The sequence below is a fragment of the Talpa europaea genome (assembly GCF_964194135.1).
Source record: "Talpa europaea genome assembly, chromosome: 6".
In the NCBI taxonomy this organism is placed as follows: Eukaryota; Metazoa; Chordata; class Mammalia; order Eulipotyphla; family Talpidae; genus Talpa; species Talpa europaea.
In genome coordinates, this window is record NC_140072.1 from 45,278,356 (window position 1) to 45,295,971 (window position 17,616).

Sequence of the window (17,616 nt, forward strand, 5' to 3'; positions counted from 1 at the left end):
CATATAACTTTATAATTTTGGGAGTACAACTTCACACCTCCCTTGTGCACATGCTTCACTTACCTTATCTTATTCCCAGCCTCCCCCACCCCATTCCATCACTATAATTCTTAGAGTCTAAGAATTGTGCTTACTCTTCTTTGTTAGTTTGTTTTCTTTGGTTCTGTAAGTTCCATGAGTGAGTGAAACTATCCAGTAACTGTCTTTTATTATCTGACTTATTTCATTTGGCATAATCACTATACGATCCATCTATTTTGCCCCAGAAGGCACTATTTCATTGTTCTTAATAATGAGTATATAGTCCACTATTTGAATATAAGTTCCACAATTTCTTTGTCCAGTTGTCTGTTATTGGGCATTTATGTTGTTTACATGGCTTTTGCAAGTAATGCTCCTATGAATGTAGAAATGCATAAATCTTTTTGTATGAGTATTTTCATATTCTTTGAGTAAATACCTAGCATTGATATTGCTGGATCACGTGATATTTCCTTTTTTTTTTTTTTTTAAGGGATTGTCCATACCCTTTTCTGTGGAGACTGTACTATTAGGTCCTCAGGTGATTTGTGCAGGCATGTGGGGTCAGTGCTCACATGTTCCTGAATAGGACCATACTGTTAGCTTTCTAATGTTCTGGAAAACCCATTTTCCTGAACTTTCTCTTAGTTGAGAGCAGATTTAGAGCTCAGACCTTTCTCACCCCAAAGCCATGTGTTTTCCATGAGCTGCTATGTAATGCCATATAATGAAAGATTTTGCTGTGCCAAAGACTCATGTTTCCAAGGAACTTTTATTGACAAAAACACTACTGATGCTAATTGAAAATGGACAAATGCAATGCTTGAAATTTAAAATGATCCCAGTTATGGTTTTTTAATGTACCTATAGGAAAAGGTCTGTGAACATTGTATAGTGGTTTTCTTTTAGGTTCTAAGGTTTCAGTGGTTTCTTTGTATTTTATTTTCTATATCCAAACAACGTTTCAAAAACAAACTTGACAAGAATGTAGTTTTTGTGAAAATTAGTGTCTTATTTAGGTCCAAACATAAAATTCTGTGATGATACCTTCAGTAAAGCAGCTTTTATTTCTTAAAAGTTTGCAAATTTGTATTCAATTTTCCTTAATTTGGTATTCTTACATGCAGGGATTATTGGTTGAAATCGTCATTATTGAACAGCATGAGCTTTAGAGTTAGTGTGATCCATTTCTTGCCCACTCCATTCCCAATCTGTCTATTACTTGAATTGAATCTACCAAATTGCTGTGAGCCTCTTTCCTCCATTGAAAATTACGCATAGTGGGCCTCCCCGGTGGCGCAGCGGTTGAGCACTGGGTTGCGAAGCTGCCCGCAGCCTCTGCAGCGCCGGTTCGTTCCCCGGAGATCCCCGGCCGCTGGGCAAGGGTCCCACTTGGCGTGCAGACCTCTCCTGCCGCCCGCTACTCCCCTCAGCAGTGTACTTCGTCAGTCTGCCTGTTCTGCTCTCCCCTCTGGCTCTGGTGAATTCTCTTACCCTTCCGTGCATCTGACTGTACCCAGTGCTTGTATGTATGTATGTATGTATAAATAAATCTTTTAAAAAAGAAAATTACGCATAGTGATGCCCATCTTGAAAGTCAAGACTAAATGCTGTTTTTAGAGCATTTAATTGGTAAGTACTTAACTCCTTTTTTATGAAGTCTTCCAATGTGCAAGGTTTGCACTAAATCTATTTTTAAAAATATTTTACTGCTCTTATTCATTTAGACTTTTTTTTTAAGATTTATCTATTTATTTATACAATCACTGGGTACAGTCAGAAGCGCGGGAGGGTGAGAGAATTCACGAGAGCCAGAGCAGGGAGCAGAACAGGCAGAAGGACTGAAGTACCCTGCTGAGGGGAGCAGCAGGTGCAGCAGGGGAGGTATGGGTGTCATGTGGGACCCTCACTGGGTGTGGGGCCCTCCCGAGGACCGAACCGGTGCTGCAGAGGCTGCGGGGAGCTTCGCAGCCCAACGCTCAACTGCTGCGCCACCAGGGGAGGCCCTAGATATATTTCTTGAGTAACAGCTGAGAGCAGACTCTGTGCCAAGTATAAGTACTGAGCAGCAGTAATCAGAAAGGCAGATACAGATTTTATTCCTTGGAGCTCTCCATGTGTCTGAAGAAACAGACATTAAATCATCACTTGACTATGGTTTTGTCAACACCAAAGAGGAAACATTTGAGATGTATGGGTAACCTTAGTTTTCCTGTGGTCTTTTTTTGTCTTTTTAGGAAACTAAGTGTTAAATCCATTACGAATCCTCGGTACCTGGACAGCCTCGGGAACCCATCAGTGAACGGCCTTTATGATTTGGCTCTAGGCCCTGCAGATTCCAAAGAAGTGTGCTCCACCTGCGTGCAGGACTTCAACAACTGCTCGGGACACCTGGGCCACATTGAGCTCCCACTGACAGTGTACAACCCTCTCCTCTTCGACGTATGTTCTTCCCTGGATGCTTGGGTCTCAGGGCTGCTGGTGGGGTTTCTGAGTGCACCCCTGTCATGACAGGTGGTGTCTGAGGAGGTTAGCTCTGGACACTTTTAGTTAAAGTACTCTTTACCATGAGATTTCAAACCTTGAGGAGCCAAATCTAATACATTCATCTTGGCTTTTAGCTCTAAGTCAAATGTCAGTTTGGTTCCATTTGAGAAAGAGCCATACTTGATTCTATTCATGGGAGGTTGGAAGGGGGGAGTGGGCAGGGGGATGCATTCAGATTCATGCCTGCTCTTTGTTTCAGGGACTTCATGTCCTTCAGAAGTCCAGGTAGACCCTCCCTGGCAATAGAGGGACCATTAGAGTTCTCCAAATTTCCCTGACCCTTCCGGCTTGATTTCTATGCTTCAGCATGGTGGCAAGAGGAGCAGAGTTCCAGAAGGCCCAACAGTGAGGTTAAAATGAGGTGCCATACCTCAATTTAAAAAAAAAAAGAAAGAAAAAGAAACAAAAAGAAATTTTTTTTTAAAAGGAAAAAAGGAAGCTCCAGTCTAGAGACTTACTTGACCATTTTTAGCTTTTTATATCTGTTAACAAGCCTCCAGGGTTTGTTTTAAGCTATAGAGATGATAGTGTACATTGACTTGATTTTTGTCTGCTAATCATATTGTTAACAGTAAACTGGCACATGCTGGTTTGTTTTTATTTTTTATTTTTTTTTAAGATTTATTTACTCATTTTACACAAGAACTGGGGTACAGGCCAGATGCGTGGGAGGGTGAGAGGATTCACCAGAGACAGAGAGGGGAACAGAACAGGCAGACTGACTGAAATACACTGTGGAGGGGAGCAGCAGGCACGACAGGAGAGGTCTGGTGCGCCATGTGGGACCCTCACCGGCCAGCCAGGATCAAACCGGCGCTGCAGAGGCTGCAGACAGCTTCACAGCGCAGCGCTCAACTGCCTGCGCCACCAGGGAAGGTCCACTGTTTTTTTTGTGTGTGTTTTTTAAATTTATTTATTTATTTATACAATCACTGGGTACAGTCAGAAGCACGGGAGGGTGAGAGAATTCACCAGAGCCAGAGTGGAGAGCAGAGCAGGCAGACTGACGAAGTATACTGCTGAGGGGAGCAGTGGGCTGCAGGAGAGGTCTGCGCGCCATGTGGGACCCTCGTAGGCGACCAGGGATCGAACCGGCAATGCAGAGGCTGTGGGCAGCTTTGCAACCCAGCACTCAGCTGCTGTGCCACCGGGGAGGCCCCCATTGTTTAAAAAAAAAAAAAAAAAGCTCCAGTCTAGAAACTTACTTGATCATTTTCAGCTTTTTATATCTGTTAACAAGCCTCCATGATTTGTTTTAAGCTATGGAGATGATAGTGTACATTGACTTGATTTTTGTCTGCTAATTATATTAGGGGAAGAAAATTGTTTCTGTTATAAAATAAAATTTTAAATTTAGTATTTAGCCAAATACTACAATGTTTTAGACTTAATATTTTACTTAAATAAATACTAAATTTAATATTTAGAACATAGTTAAGTAAATGTTGTTCCCCACCTTGGACCCAAAATAAATTTCATATTTTAAGGATTAAAATGAAACCATAAAAGAAAATATAAAGGAATAATTATCTAGTTCTTTGGTTCCAGAAGGCCTTTCTAATTATAAAGGATGAAGTGGGAATCTTAAAGGAATAAGCTTACTGCATTAAAACAAAAATTGTAAGTGCCTTAAAAATCACCTTAGCTGTTACAGCTCTTTCTAATGTCTTATTTCTTTTTATTCCTTCTTTTCAGAAACTCTACCTGTTGCTCCGGGGCTCCTGTTTAAACTGTCACATGCTGACTTGCCCCCGGGCTGTGATTCATCTCTTAGTTTGCCAGCTGAAAGTTCTGGAAGTTGGGGCCTTACAAGCAGTCTATGAGCTGGAAAGAATTCTGAACAGGGTAGGTGGTTAGGGATGACTTAAGACCAGTTGTGTTTTAGGATTTGTCTGATTATTTTCCTCATAGCATTCATATTTTGGTAAGAAGGCAAGCTACATGGCATTGGATATACATCATTTTACCAAGCATTAGCTGTCTGGTTGGACCACTCTTGATCTTACTGAATTTTATTACTTGGATAATGTGTGACCATCTCTCTCTCTACCATAAAGAGACATTTTTCTTTGTGATTAATAATTGCATAATTTTCTGGTGTTTTATAAATTTTTTTTTGTTTTCATTTATTTTGTGTTTATAGATGAAAATATTACTGCTTTGTGTATTGATTTTGTATGAAGCAACCTAGCAGAAGTGTCTTGTTAATTCTAATATTTTTGTCTGTAGATTGTTTTAGATTTCCAGCACAGTCTTATCTATAAATAATAACAGTTTTGTCTCTCTCTTCCTTAACACTGTTCCTTTTACTTATTTTCATCATTAGAATCTATTTTACTATGTTGAAGGGCTAGAGGCATCCGGGCATTCTTATTTTATTCTTGGCACAAGAGAAAACCTTTTACCGTCCCTTTCCTGAATAACTCAGTCTTAAAGACATTAGATAGAGCACATAGGAGTCTACACAGAGGTGTTGCCTAGTGTGGGTTGTAAGAGCCCAAACAAGATGAGTAAAGCATTCAAGGGGATAGTGTCCTGTCGCAGGGGAGGGAAGGGGGTTCTGTCCATCATGCAGTTCAGAGCTCAGATAGGGTGAGGAGGATGTTCACTTAGGGATAAAGGCTCAGCATGAGACTGTTGGTGCACAAGTCAAGTGAGAAGGTGCACATGCTGGTTAGCCCAGCTTGAGATGTCAGAGCGCAAATAGGGTGAGGAGGTGGTTCGCAGTTTGTGTGACCTGGACTGTTTAAAAGAGATCACCCCAGTAAATATAGGAGTTACCCTGGCCTTGAAGCCCCATGCCACAATTAAGAATCAGTATTTTTGTGACAGTTTTATGGACCCAGTTTCCAGAAATCTTGAAGGACAAACCTAGTTATCACCAGAAAAGTTCAAGTTGTGGCTTCTCATTAGGTATTTATAATTCATTTGTAGACTTTCTATTTCAGATGTGGTATAGCCAAAGTCATTTTTACATCACCCTTACTGTCTGCTAACACAGTTGATATTTCCACTTTGTTAAGTTCAGGGAACAGAGCTAAAAAGTTAACCCAAGATCAGATTTGTCCAAAAAAGAGAGAGAAAGGATTTCCTTAAAACATGTACTCAAAATAGATTATATTTTTCTGGGAATTTGTTCATTTTTACCTAAAGTTTCAAATTTATTGACATAAAATTTGTGATGTCTACTGCCTTAAGCAATCTTTTTGTAAAATACACACAGAAATGTATTAATTGTACCTTTAATGGTTAGAAAGTAACCATCACCCGTACAGTCACCTTCAGTATCAAGGTAATATCCATATCCTCAAAAACTCCTCTTCCCCCTGTCCTTGTGTGCTTATTTTTGGCAGTTTATCATTATATGTAAAAAATTTCTTGGTAGGAATAATTGAGCAAAATACGGTACTCCCTTGCTCTAGAGAGGTTCCTTCTTGTTTCTGCCACATGCTTAGCAACCTGGTTCAAAGCTTAAAGCCAACAGTATTGCAGGGCTATTGGGTCTGTACAAGATCTGGTCTGGGTCCTGAAGGGGTAGCTCTTGGAGGTCTCCAGCTTCCTGTGTTTATATGTTGGGATTGGAGGGAATGAGATTCCTGTCTTTATGCTACCTCTAGATTTGATCTCTGTCCCTGTCATCATTAGAGACTTTCAAAATGAAAACTTCAGAATTACTGAATTGGAAAATGCCCCCAGACTGGGGCTGCCACTTGGCACAGCTCCATGCCTCATTCTGAAAGGCTGTCAGTATCTTTCCACACAGGGCCTCACTACAGACAGGGTTGTCCTGTGGCTGTGCCCCGCTGCAGTCCTGCATCGGACCTCCTGGGTTCTGGTTTCCCTTTGGATTGACCTATTTATTCCTCACTGACCTATGAGATCTTCAGAGGTTTAGAAAAAATTTTAATTTTTAATATTTCATCATATTTTGGGTCTTTTTTGGTTTTAGCTTAGATATGAATAATCTAACCCACCATTATCAGAGCAGGATAGTCTCTTATGTGATTTTTTTTTTTAATAATAATGATTTGAAAATCAACACAACAGCCGTGAGATTTCTTTTTCTCCCCTCAAGCTAAACTCTCCCATCTTTGTAGAGGCTGGCACCGGACTGCTTGCTAATCATGTACTCAGTTTACTGCAGCAATAGGGTTTTCTTCTTTTTCAGTTTCTAGAAGAAAATGCTGATGCCACTGGCTTCGAAATTCAGGAAGAGTTAGAACAATACACAACCAAAATTTTAAAGAACAACCTTCCAGGATCCCATGGTGCACATGTGAGTTATCCTGTCTCTCCTTTCTGGAACTTTCTGAATTAGCATAGTTATCAGTTTCCTCTGCACTGTCATTTGTGCATTCTTCTGACTTCCCAAGGTAGACTTGGGTTTGCATCCCTGTGCTGCCTCTTCCATGGCCTGTGACCTCACATGTTACATATTTGACCCTGAGTCTGTTTCCTGGTCTTTAGGACCCATGAGAGTATTAAATGAAAACTGGTGATTTCAGTACAGCATCCAGCAAGATGTGGCATACAGTCTCATTTGGAGAATGGGGTCTGTGTCCTTTTCTTCTTTCTCTTCTCAACCCTATAAACCACTGTTGCCTTCTCATGCCCCCAATAGCCCATGTGTACTTGCTCAGTAGATGGATAAATGAATGGTATAGATAACCAACAGTGCCAAGTTTCATACCAGAGATTGTAATTTAACTGGTCTGGGGTAGGTCCCAAGTGATGGTTACAAAAACTCCTGGATGGGTCTTACTTGCAGCCAGGCTCAGGAAGCTTAAGTACCGATGTGCCGTTTCTGGTGTTTCTGAGGGAGGCAGTCGGGAGGGTTCACCAGCTACATTGAGAGGTTTAATCTAAGGTAACTAGCCTTCATTGAATACTTTGTTCCAAACTCTCCACTGCATTTACTATCTCCATTTTAGAAACAGCTCCTTAAGGTGGTTATTCCCATATTATGAATGAGGAATCTTAACTTGTGAAGAAGGCACTCAGTAATTGGCAGAGCTTGGCTATATTAGGGTTCTGTGGGAAATTTTGTTTAAGAAAGGGAGGTGATTTCCTGAGGTTTTTCAAGAAAGGCAAAAACCCACAAAGGAATACATGCTGGATTCTCTTCTGAATGGTACTGCAAGGTTCACTGGCCTGTCTTACAGGTGAAAAATGTCTGTGAGAGTAGGAGCAAGCTCATTACTTACTTCTGGAAGGCACATATGACTGCCAAGCGATGTCCCCAGTGCAAGTGAGTATGTGCTGCTGCTTTTCCCCTTGCCCAGGACAGAAGTCTGGCTGGTTGCTCGCAGTTGTTATTAAATGTCTTGTTGGTTTTTCTCTCTCTTTAATCACAACCATCTTCATATCTAGAACTGGGCGATCAGTTGTCCGAAAGGAGCACAACAGCAAACTGACAATCACATACCCAGCCATGGTGCACAGGAAAACTGACCAGAAAGGCACCAAGCCTGTGGGTAAGCAGCCTGGACCCTGGGAGGTCTTGGCCATGTTTTACATGCACAGCTCTCAGATGTGTCCCAAACCTTGGGAGAACCTGGGCTTCTGTGCTATGTGTTTCTTAGCTGTTTCTTTGTGACAGGCCAATGGAGTGGACAATGCCCAAATCTCTCAGTGCTGGAGGGAGGGATCTTGGTAGGTGTCCAGGCCTGACCTCTCATGCAAGAGAACAGACAGACTGAGCTACATTCTGAGGCAGTTCTAATTGAGATGCCACTTTGCCTCAGTTGGCTATTTTTCTGGAAGATTTTTGAGGATGATTGTTCATTGTTGTTACTAAACCTTATTCTAAGCTCAAGTATATGAGATAGGCAGGGAAATAAGTTCTCATCCTGGAGATGTATAGTCTGCTTTTTACATTGATGATACTGTCAGGCTTGGCATTCAGGCTGCTATAACAAAGATGAACTTGGGGCCTCCCTGGTGGCTCAGCGGTTGAGCGCTGGGTTGCGAAGCTGCCCACAACCTCTGCAGCGCCGGTTCGATCCCCGGCTGCTCCCCGGCCACCGGAGGAGGGTCCCACATGGCATGCAGACCTCTCCTGCCGCCCGTTGCTCCCCTCAGCAGTGTACTTCGGTCTTTCTGCCTGCTCTGCTCCCCACTCTGGCTCTGGTGAATTCTTTCACCCTCCCGCACTTCTGACTATACCCAGTGCTTATATAAATAAATAAATCTTTAAAAAAAAAAAAAAAAAAGATGAACTCGGTGACTTATAAACAGTGAACATTTATTTCTCACAGTTCTGGAGGCTGGGAAGTCCAAGATTGTGGTGCCAGTAGATTTGGTATCTATTCAGGGCTGGATTTCTCACTGATGGCTGTCTTATAAGGGCACCAGTCCCAATCATGAGAGTTTTGCCCTCATGACCTAATCACCTCCCTAAGCACCTGCCTCATCTGCCAGCACTATCATTTTGGTGGTTAGGCTTTCAGCACATGCAATCAGAGGGGACACAAATACTATCTTGGTAGTAGCAAACTTATGTGTTTCTTTTTTTATCAAGCCTTTTACTTTAAAGTGTTAAAAGATAAATCAGAGCTAATAGTAGAGCCCCTAGGTACTCTTTATTCAGTTTGCCTAATAAAATATATTAGATCATTTTGACAAATGTGGTGAATTTGTCAAAACTAGGAAATTAGCATTAGCACACTGTCATTAACTGAACTATAGACCTTACTTGAATTTCACCAGATTCGCCAGTAATGTCTTTCTTACATTCTAGTATTCAGTTTAGAATACAACACTGCATTTTGAAAGCTTGTTTAATTTTGTTCATTGCTTGACAGATAACAACCAAAAGGTTGGTTATTCTTTCCTATAAATACCGCTAAAACTATTTTCAAGGTTGGGAATTGCTACCATAGCCCTTATGGTGCCTTAGAAAATGTTCATATATTTAGAACAAAGGTAGAATTCTAGGAGATAACTATTTCTTTGGGGTTACTATCTAACAGTTAAATAACCTTTCAATCCCTTTGCGAAATCCATTCTTTGAAATGATTTTTCACTGCAGCTATTAGAATATGATGCCAACCAAAAGTCTGTGCATTAGACAGACATGTGTTACCAACAGATTGTTAGTAGTCTCAGTGATACCAGGATTGGGTTTTTGGTATATAACATTTCCTTGGTGGGCACTCAGCTTCATGCCAAGGACCATGCCTATGATGAGTACAGGTTCAAGGTGGAAACCAGACTGTGACCTCTGCTTTTAGAGGAGGCTACAGGTGACACAGGTCAATAACTCCAGGATCAGGTCGTGTAGAGGCAGGTGATGTTCTGAGCAAAGGTCTAACCATATTCCTTGTACCAAAGGGATCCAAGCAGTGAGGCCTGTACCTCAATGGTCACACACACTGGTGATCCCAAAAGAAGCCCCTGAAGCTTGTAAAATGCTGCACATGTTCCAGTGAGCCCCACGATCCCAACAATGTACATAAGCTTTTTCAGAGGAGAATTCTTAATAGCCAGCACTCTAACCATTGTGATTCAATCTTCCTCAGGTTATTTGACCTCAACTCCTTTTTCACATGGCAGGTCTCACAGCTGAATCAAACACACATTAGAGATGTTCTAAAGCCCCATCCAGGCAGATTTCACTTTTGCAGACTGCAAAAATGCCTTGTTAGGAGAGATGTTGCTTATGTGAAGAGGTGGCAACCTGCAGGTATCTTCTGACTCAAGTCCTGAGATTGACTAATTCTGGTTTCCTTCACAGTGACTAAATGGCAATGGGGGCACTTTGTGTCCTGGCAACTGCTAGGATGAACTGGGGAGCACTTTCACATCTGACTGCTCTTCCTCAGCTTTTCAAACCTGTGTAGTAGGAGAGAAAGCTCAGAGGGTGGTTCCAGAGATGCCAACAAAGTTGTTCTTCAGGTTAACGGGTTATTTTGTTTTCCCAGCAGGCACATACAGCTTTCTAATGCTGTGGTTATCACTGGAGGTCAGAACTGCTCTTCATTGCATCCCCATACTGCCTTCAATTGCATTAGCTGTTAGAAATGTTTCGCTTTTATTGGGACCAAAATTTTTAATGTTGCAAACTTTTTGACCTAGCAGTTGCACTTCTCTGTCTTCCCAAGAATTAAACATCCTCATAGTGTTGTGTAAATAGTTTAGTAGTCTTCATGGAATATCATGCAACTATTAAAATGATGGTCAGGCATACACTATGTAGCAGCAGGCAGGAATGCTCACAAGATGACACTAAATGAGCAAAGTAGAATACAAAATGAACCAAGCTGAAGATTTAAGTATTTGAAACACTGTATAAATCAATGAATGGAATATATTAAAGTGATAATAGTGATACTGGGATGGAATGGTGGGTAATTTTTTTCTTCTGCTGTATTTTTTAGGTTTCATGCAGTATTTTAATGTTTCAGTGCTTTAGAAATTTGATTGGGTAAAGAGAGAACCCAGAGCTGAGAGTATGCTTAGAGATTGATTTTTGTGGTCAAGTTAAAGTCTTGTTAATGTTTTATTGTGTGATTCTCTTCTTCAGCTCCAGTGATTGAGGATGCTCAGATGGGAAAACGAGGATATCTCACACCCAGCAGTGCCCAGGAACATCTCGTTGCCCTTTGGAAGAACGAAGGTGCTGTTCCAGCTGCCCTGTTTGTTCTGACTTTACTTACTCTGCCTTTTCAGTTTTTCAGAGTTGAACATATTATAGCTCTCTCTTCTTTTTTATTTTTGCATACTGGGGTGTAGGCCATAGTGGGGGGGGGGGTGAAGGATACACCAGAAACAGTGGGGAGCAAAACAGGTGGATTTACTGAAATACAGTGTGGACTTAATACCCTGGGGAGCAGCTGACAGGAGAGGTCTGCTGCACTATATGTGGATTAGCTCCTTGGCCAGGGATTGAACTCGGGCCACAGTGGTGATAGCCCTGAGACTTAACCCCTAGGCCACCCATGAGGTCCTGTTAGAGGTCTCTTGAAATTAACCCATAAGGTTGGGGATAGCCTCAGGATACATTGTCATTAACGCATTATAAAGTGGGGAAGATCATTATCTGAAGCCATGAACTTGACAATTATTGTAACAACCTGGTTTTAAATGACAGCTACAGGTGGGCCTCACTCTAGTTTGGCATGTTTCTGGAAGGTTCATTGGTAATTCATTTTAAATGCTGGTTAATAAAAGACTTGAAAAGACTATCAGAAACTTAAAACAGCTTTGTTCCACAGAACAGCCCTTCTTGGTAGCATCTGTGGAGGGCTTTTTGTTTTGTTTTTTAAAAACCTAACTTTTTTGGGGGTTGGGAGGTTGATTTCCTTTTCCTTATTTTAAATATTTTTAAAAATAAATACCAAAGGTGTGTGTGAGAGTTTAATAGTCCAGGAGGTAATAAGTAAGTGAAACCTTTTGTTTCCCATCCCTCCCCATTTCAGTTCCTGGATCAGTACTACTGTTCCTTAGCGCTCATCCTGAAACTGTCATCTCACCTATGTGCAGTCTTTTGACACCCAGAGGCTACTTTGCTTGTTTAAATTTTTTTAAGTAATTCTTTATATTATTCTGTATGTTATTCTACATATTATGTTATATTGTTTTATTTCACTCATTAAAGTTTTTGTGCCTATCTGTTCGTGCCCCTACATGTAGATGTAAGTGATTTTTTTGGTTTATTGCAAACACAGGATTCTTCCTGAATTATCTTTTCTCGGGACTGACAGAAGTTGGCATGGAGTCTGGATTTAATCCCACTATGTTTTTTCTGGATTTCTTGGTGGTGCCACCCTCAAGGTAATGCCCTTTAATTGACTTAATTCCACCTGGGAAAAGGTTTATTGAGTAATTGAATAATGATCACTTGAAGAGAATGGAAGGGTCAGGGCCACTGAGAAGTATGGCAGCAGTTGTGCTGCCAGGTTTCTGGTTGTGGGAGTCTGCCCCTCTGTGTCCTGAGTAGGGTAGCTACTGGCTGTTTTTTGAGCCTAGTGGTATGTGAGTTGCTTGTTTTAGGGATAGGTGAGAGACTGAAGAACATGACCCTTTCCCCATGCTAAGCATTCCCTGATTCTGTGTGTTTTCCTGCAGGTATCGCCCTGTCAATCGCCTGGGGGACCAAATGTTTACCAATGGCCAGACAGTGAACTTGCAGGCAGTCATGAAGGACATAGTTTTGATCCGAAAGCTTTTGGCATTGATGGCCCAAGAACAGGAGCTGCCATGTGAGGTGACAGCCCATGCCACAGATGAGGTCAGGACTGCCTTGAAACTGGTCTCCTAAGTGTACGTGCTTAGTTCTAACTGTGCAGGGTGAATGCAGATGACTGTGGGGGCTGGGAGATGCTGACTGGGATTCTGAATGGTTCTGTTGGTTGGGAGGAACATAGGTAATACTAGGGAGGAGCCTGGGAAGATCTGATGTCCATACTGCCATTACCTTGGTTGAGCTGCTTTAATTTCACCAATTCATCTCCATTATAAAATGTGTATAGTTTGTGCTAAGAATTTACACATAGATTGTTCTGGGCCACCGGCCCTAACTGGTACTTATTAGCAGCTCTAGAAATAACAGCCTGCTTCCCTTGGACTCTTAAGATTGTCCTTCCTGGGTTACAGTACTGGAATCTCTATCACCCAGCTTTGCTGTTGACTCATTAAGGTCTCCAGTGTTGGGGTCGGGAAGGTAATTGTAGATTCTAGGAATTTCCTAGAATGTGACTGTCAGGGTTGGGGCTTTACCATCCTCTTCATCAAATGGTGGAGTTGAATTCAGTTTTCCCCTTTCAGCAAATATTTCCTGAATCCCTTCATTGTGCCAGGTTTTCAGTGAGTGTAAAGATGAATCAGACACTCAGAAAGTTTGCTGATATCACTGAGGTCCTTGCTAACTCTAAAATGTTATTTGAGGGCCTCCCTGGTGGTACAGCCCTGGGTTGTGAAGCTGCCCACAGCCTCTGCAGCGCCGGTTCGATCCCCAGCCACCGGGCGAGGGTCCCACATGGCGCGCAGACCTCTCCTGCCGCCCACTGCTCCCCTCAGCAGTGTACTTCGTCAGTCTGCCTGTTCTGCTCTCTGCTCTGGCTCTGGTGAATTCTTTCACCCTCCCGCACTTCTGACTGTACCCCAGTGCTTGTGTAAATAAATAAATAAATCTTTAAAAAAAATAAAATGCTATTTGAATGTATTTAAGAAGGCCTGTCTCAGCCTTCAGTACACTCTCCAGCTCCCTGCCAGCTGCTGGGACAGTTTGGCTTTGAACCAGGCCCATCACCAGGTGGCACTGGTGATTCTCTTGGACCCTTTGCTCTGGGTCACCCAGCTTTTCCGCTTGGGGGGTTTGGTTTGGTTTTGCTTAGGTTTTCTGATCTGCCAGTACAGGTGTGCTTTTAAAAATCCTAGTGTAAGAGAACTCTATCATCTGCAAGATGCTAATCCAGTTTTGGAAAAAAGACCTTAGGATAACTAACCAGGTACAATGACCAAGACTAAAAACTTTATTTTGATGTCCCTTTAAGAGCAATAAAACAAAAAATCCAAAAACTGAGTGCAAAAATAACAATATTGACTCTGATTTCTAAGGTCCTTACCTTAGAAAGTCATGGTGTCCTTTTTCTGTCTGATTAACAGGGCATGTTCTTATTTCTTTCCTCACTCACTTCCTACATTCCATCCCCCTGGCAGCCCTAAATCATGAGTACCTGGCATAGGCCAGGCATTGTTCTAGATACTGAGGATGAGTGAGGCTGTCTTATTTAGTTTACAAGCTATTGTGTGGCTCTGAGCCCGGTAATGCCATAATAGTGACTTAGGCTGATAGGGCCCTGTTATGCAGTGAGGTTCTTTTAGCCAGAGCAGAAATACATGTCTTCCCCATAACTAAAGAAGAACGCTGTATTTCTCAGATAGGTTTCTTCTTTCATAGCTGAGTGGGACCAACAGGTGACCAGAGAGTGTCAGTAGGTGGTGCTCTAAGGCCACTTAAAATCTCCAGGCCTGTATCCTGGACAGGTAGAGGGAAAAGAAGAGGAGGTAGGGTTAAGGACAGAAATATTAATTGGTTAAATATTCCAGTGGGGCTTAGAAACTAGCTAGTACCTTAACATATGCTCAGTTGGGGGACCCAAATCTTAATTTGTGACATGGAAAATCATAGTGCAACATTTTCCTTTTTAAGAAATTTTTCCACTGGCATTTTTATAAGTGCTTTGGATGAAGTTTTCCCCAAACCATCAAGTTGAAACTGTATGTGAATCAGTTACATGGTAGGATAATAGAGCTTCAAAAAGAGTATTGATGTAGGAAGAATTTCTAGGGTTGCCTTAAAAATTAGACATTAAGTGGCTTTAGCTGGTGCCTTAAGAAAGGAATCTGTTGTTACAGATTCGGCCATTACCTTTCTGCTTGTACACTTTGATGAAACAAGCTACCATGTTGGAGAAATAATTGAAGGTGGCCTCTGGGCAACAGCCAACTAGGAACTGAGGCCCTCAGTCTGGCAGCCCTCGAAGAACTGAATCCTGCCAGCAACAATGTCAGCCTAGAAGTGGATCCTTCCCTAGTCAAACCTTCAGATGGCGTCCTAACTGTGACAGACTCTTTTATATAACTCAGAAGCAGAAAACCCAGTTAAGCTATGCCTATATTCTTGACTCAGAGAACCTCTGAGTTAATAGTGTTTTAAAAGAAAGGAAAGAACCTGCTTATAGATTTGAGTTTATTTTACTACTAGGGGGAGATGGACTGAAAAATATGCAATAATAGAACTGATGTTTTGTTGATATACACTGATAAGATTGACCTATTAGCACTTTTCCCACTGATCTTTTGGGCTCAGGAGACATAAAGGTAAACTCCAGAGCTTATCATTTGTCAGAGCTAGGTTAAAAAAGAAAAATAAAACCAAACCTGGCCTCTTTGAAGTTTTTTCCATCATTCCTGCTTTCTTGATTGTGTCTTGCCAGGAAAAAGACTCTTCGATTGCAATCGACCGATCCTTTTTGAGTATGCTTCCAGGCCAGTCACTCACCGACAAACTGTATAACATTTGGATTCGCCTTCAGAGTCACGTCAATATTGTGTTTGATAGCGAGATGGACAAATTAATGATGGAAAAGTTCCCTGGCATTAGACAGGTGAGCATAGATGGACCCTTGTTTCTAACTAAAGGGATTAAATAATAAACATTGATATTGAAATAAGAAAATAATAAGCATACTTGATTTTTTTTTTAATGCTTTCCATGAATGTTTTTCCCTCATAGATCCTTGAAAAGAAGGAAGGCTTGTTCCGAAAGCACATGATGGGAAAGCGAGTTGACTATGCGGCCCGCTCAGTCATTTGCCCGGACATGTACATCAACACCAATGAAATTGGAATTCCCATGGTTTGTGCAGAGGGGCCTCGTTTGCTAACTTTGGGTGGCAGACAGGAATGTTTAGGAGGGATATGGCAAAAGTGTGCACAGATTGTGGTAGCTTGTGTGGAGTGGAAACAGTTGCCCTCTTCTTGGACAAGCCATTTGGAGGGGACGTTCTGCTGTGATAATATTGGTTTCATCACTTGACCGGTCTCTTGGATATTCCACATCCCTGCCCCCATCTTCCTTCCACCAGTCCTGGCCTTTGTCTTAGCTTTTAAGTCAAATTGAAATCATGACAGAAGAGGGGAAAACGAGAGAGGATTTCCATTCCATGTATGTGCTTGACTTTGGGAGCCAAGAATGTGTACCCTTATTTGCCAGGGAGAAGGAGCAGGAACCCTCAGAGAGAAGGCTTGTGCTTATCATTCATCCTCCCAGCCTCATGGGGAAGTGGTTCAGCCCCTCCACCCATTAGTGTTCCCTTGGGGAGCCAGCCTTATTTTCTCACTTCCCCACCAGTTCAAAATGTGGTGCTCATTAGCAGTAGCCCTTTAATAGACTTCCTCCTTAATGGGCCTTGAGGTCAGTAATGTGAAGGTGGTTTAATTCTCTCCATGGAGAGTCTCATTTCCTTACACACTGCCCTCTCTGCTCTCAGGGGAGCCCTAGTAATGAGCCGAGCTCAAGTGTTGCGATTGCCTTCTGTTCTCCGGCTGCCTTGTCTCTTAGGCACACTCAGGCTTCCTGGGCAAGTGGATGATGTGTGAGAGTACAGGAGTCAGTGAACATTCAGTCCTGTGCCCATCACTTCCTGGGAACCACAGGTCTTTGCAGCTGAAGCTGCAGAGTTGTTTGGCAAGGAAGGGCATTGTGATATTCCTGAGTCAGAAGCCTTGGGAGGAGAGTCCAGGATCAGTTGTTCTCTGAACAGAGGGCAGGGCTGCCTCTAGGAACTCACAGTTCCTAGGGTGTCCCTAGCTTTGGAAAAGACCTTTAGGGCTGTCTCTTTCCACCTTCAAAGTTGCCAGGCTTCTCTTTCTTGGATCTGGGTTCATTTGACTTGTCCCCTGAGGAGAGACTCTGAAGTTGCCCCTCTGCTCACCTCCAGCCTGCCCCAGGCCTCAGAGCCAGTCTGCCTGGATCTCAGGACAGTCCGTGCTCAATGCATCAGCAAAAGTATGGCAAGCCAGGGGAAAGGGTGCAGGGTAGGTGGCAGTTGAGGCTTCTCAAGGTGCCATTCAAGCAGAACCTTGAACAGAGTTCAATAAGGTACTTAGGTAAGTTTTCTCAAAATTTCTGACATAGTTGTGTGCATTTTGAAGTGTCTTAGGGTTTACAATACAATTCAGAAACGCTCTTAACCAGGAATTTCATTTTTCTTGGAGTATGTTGCCGGTCTATCATTAAATGAAGCACTTCATTTTCTCATGTATCAGGAGACTAAATTACTTTCATCTTCAGCCAAATAATGAGAGTCTGGGCTCGGGGCAGAGACCATGATCAATTAGTGACGTCTTCTGGGCTGGAGGGGGCCATGTGGTGGTTTTTGAGGGCAGGTATTTTTTACCACTCTAGCAAACTAGTATCTCATGCTCTGTTCCTTGTAGGCAGATGAAGAAATAATGAAATTTTATTTTTTATTTTTTAAAGATATATTTGTTCATTTATACAAGAACCGGGGTACAGGCCAGATTCACGGGAGGGTGAGA

At 42.2% G+C, this 17,616-nt stretch overlaps 1 protein-coding gene across 1 annotated transcript in view; it reads left to right on the forward strand.

The window, feature by feature from the left end:
• Window positions 1-17,616, forward strand: part of POLR1A (RNA polymerase I subunit A) — a gene marked incomplete at both ends in the record, with an annotated part of 62,428 nt that overhangs the window by 794 nt on the left and 44,018 nt on the right. The window contains 10 exons of the mRNA XM_084234547.1: window positions 2,259-2,463; window positions 4,264-4,413; window positions 6,737-6,844; window positions 7,731-7,816; window positions 7,939-8,042; window positions 11,099-11,185; window positions 12,237-12,342; window positions 12,637-12,799; window positions 15,510-15,680; window positions 15,809-15,931. Coding sequence (XP_084090673.1) covers window positions 2,259-2,463; window positions 4,264-4,413; window positions 6,737-6,844; window positions 7,731-7,816; window positions 7,939-8,042; window positions 11,099-11,185; window positions 12,237-12,342; window positions 12,637-12,799; window positions 15,510-15,680; window positions 15,809-15,931 — 1,303 coding nt within the window. The remainder of the gene's footprint in view (window positions 1-2,258; window positions 2,464-4,263; window positions 4,414-6,736; window positions 6,845-7,730; window positions 7,817-7,938; window positions 8,043-11,098; window positions 11,186-12,236; window positions 12,343-12,636; window positions 12,800-15,509; window positions 15,681-15,808; window positions 15,932-17,616) is intronic.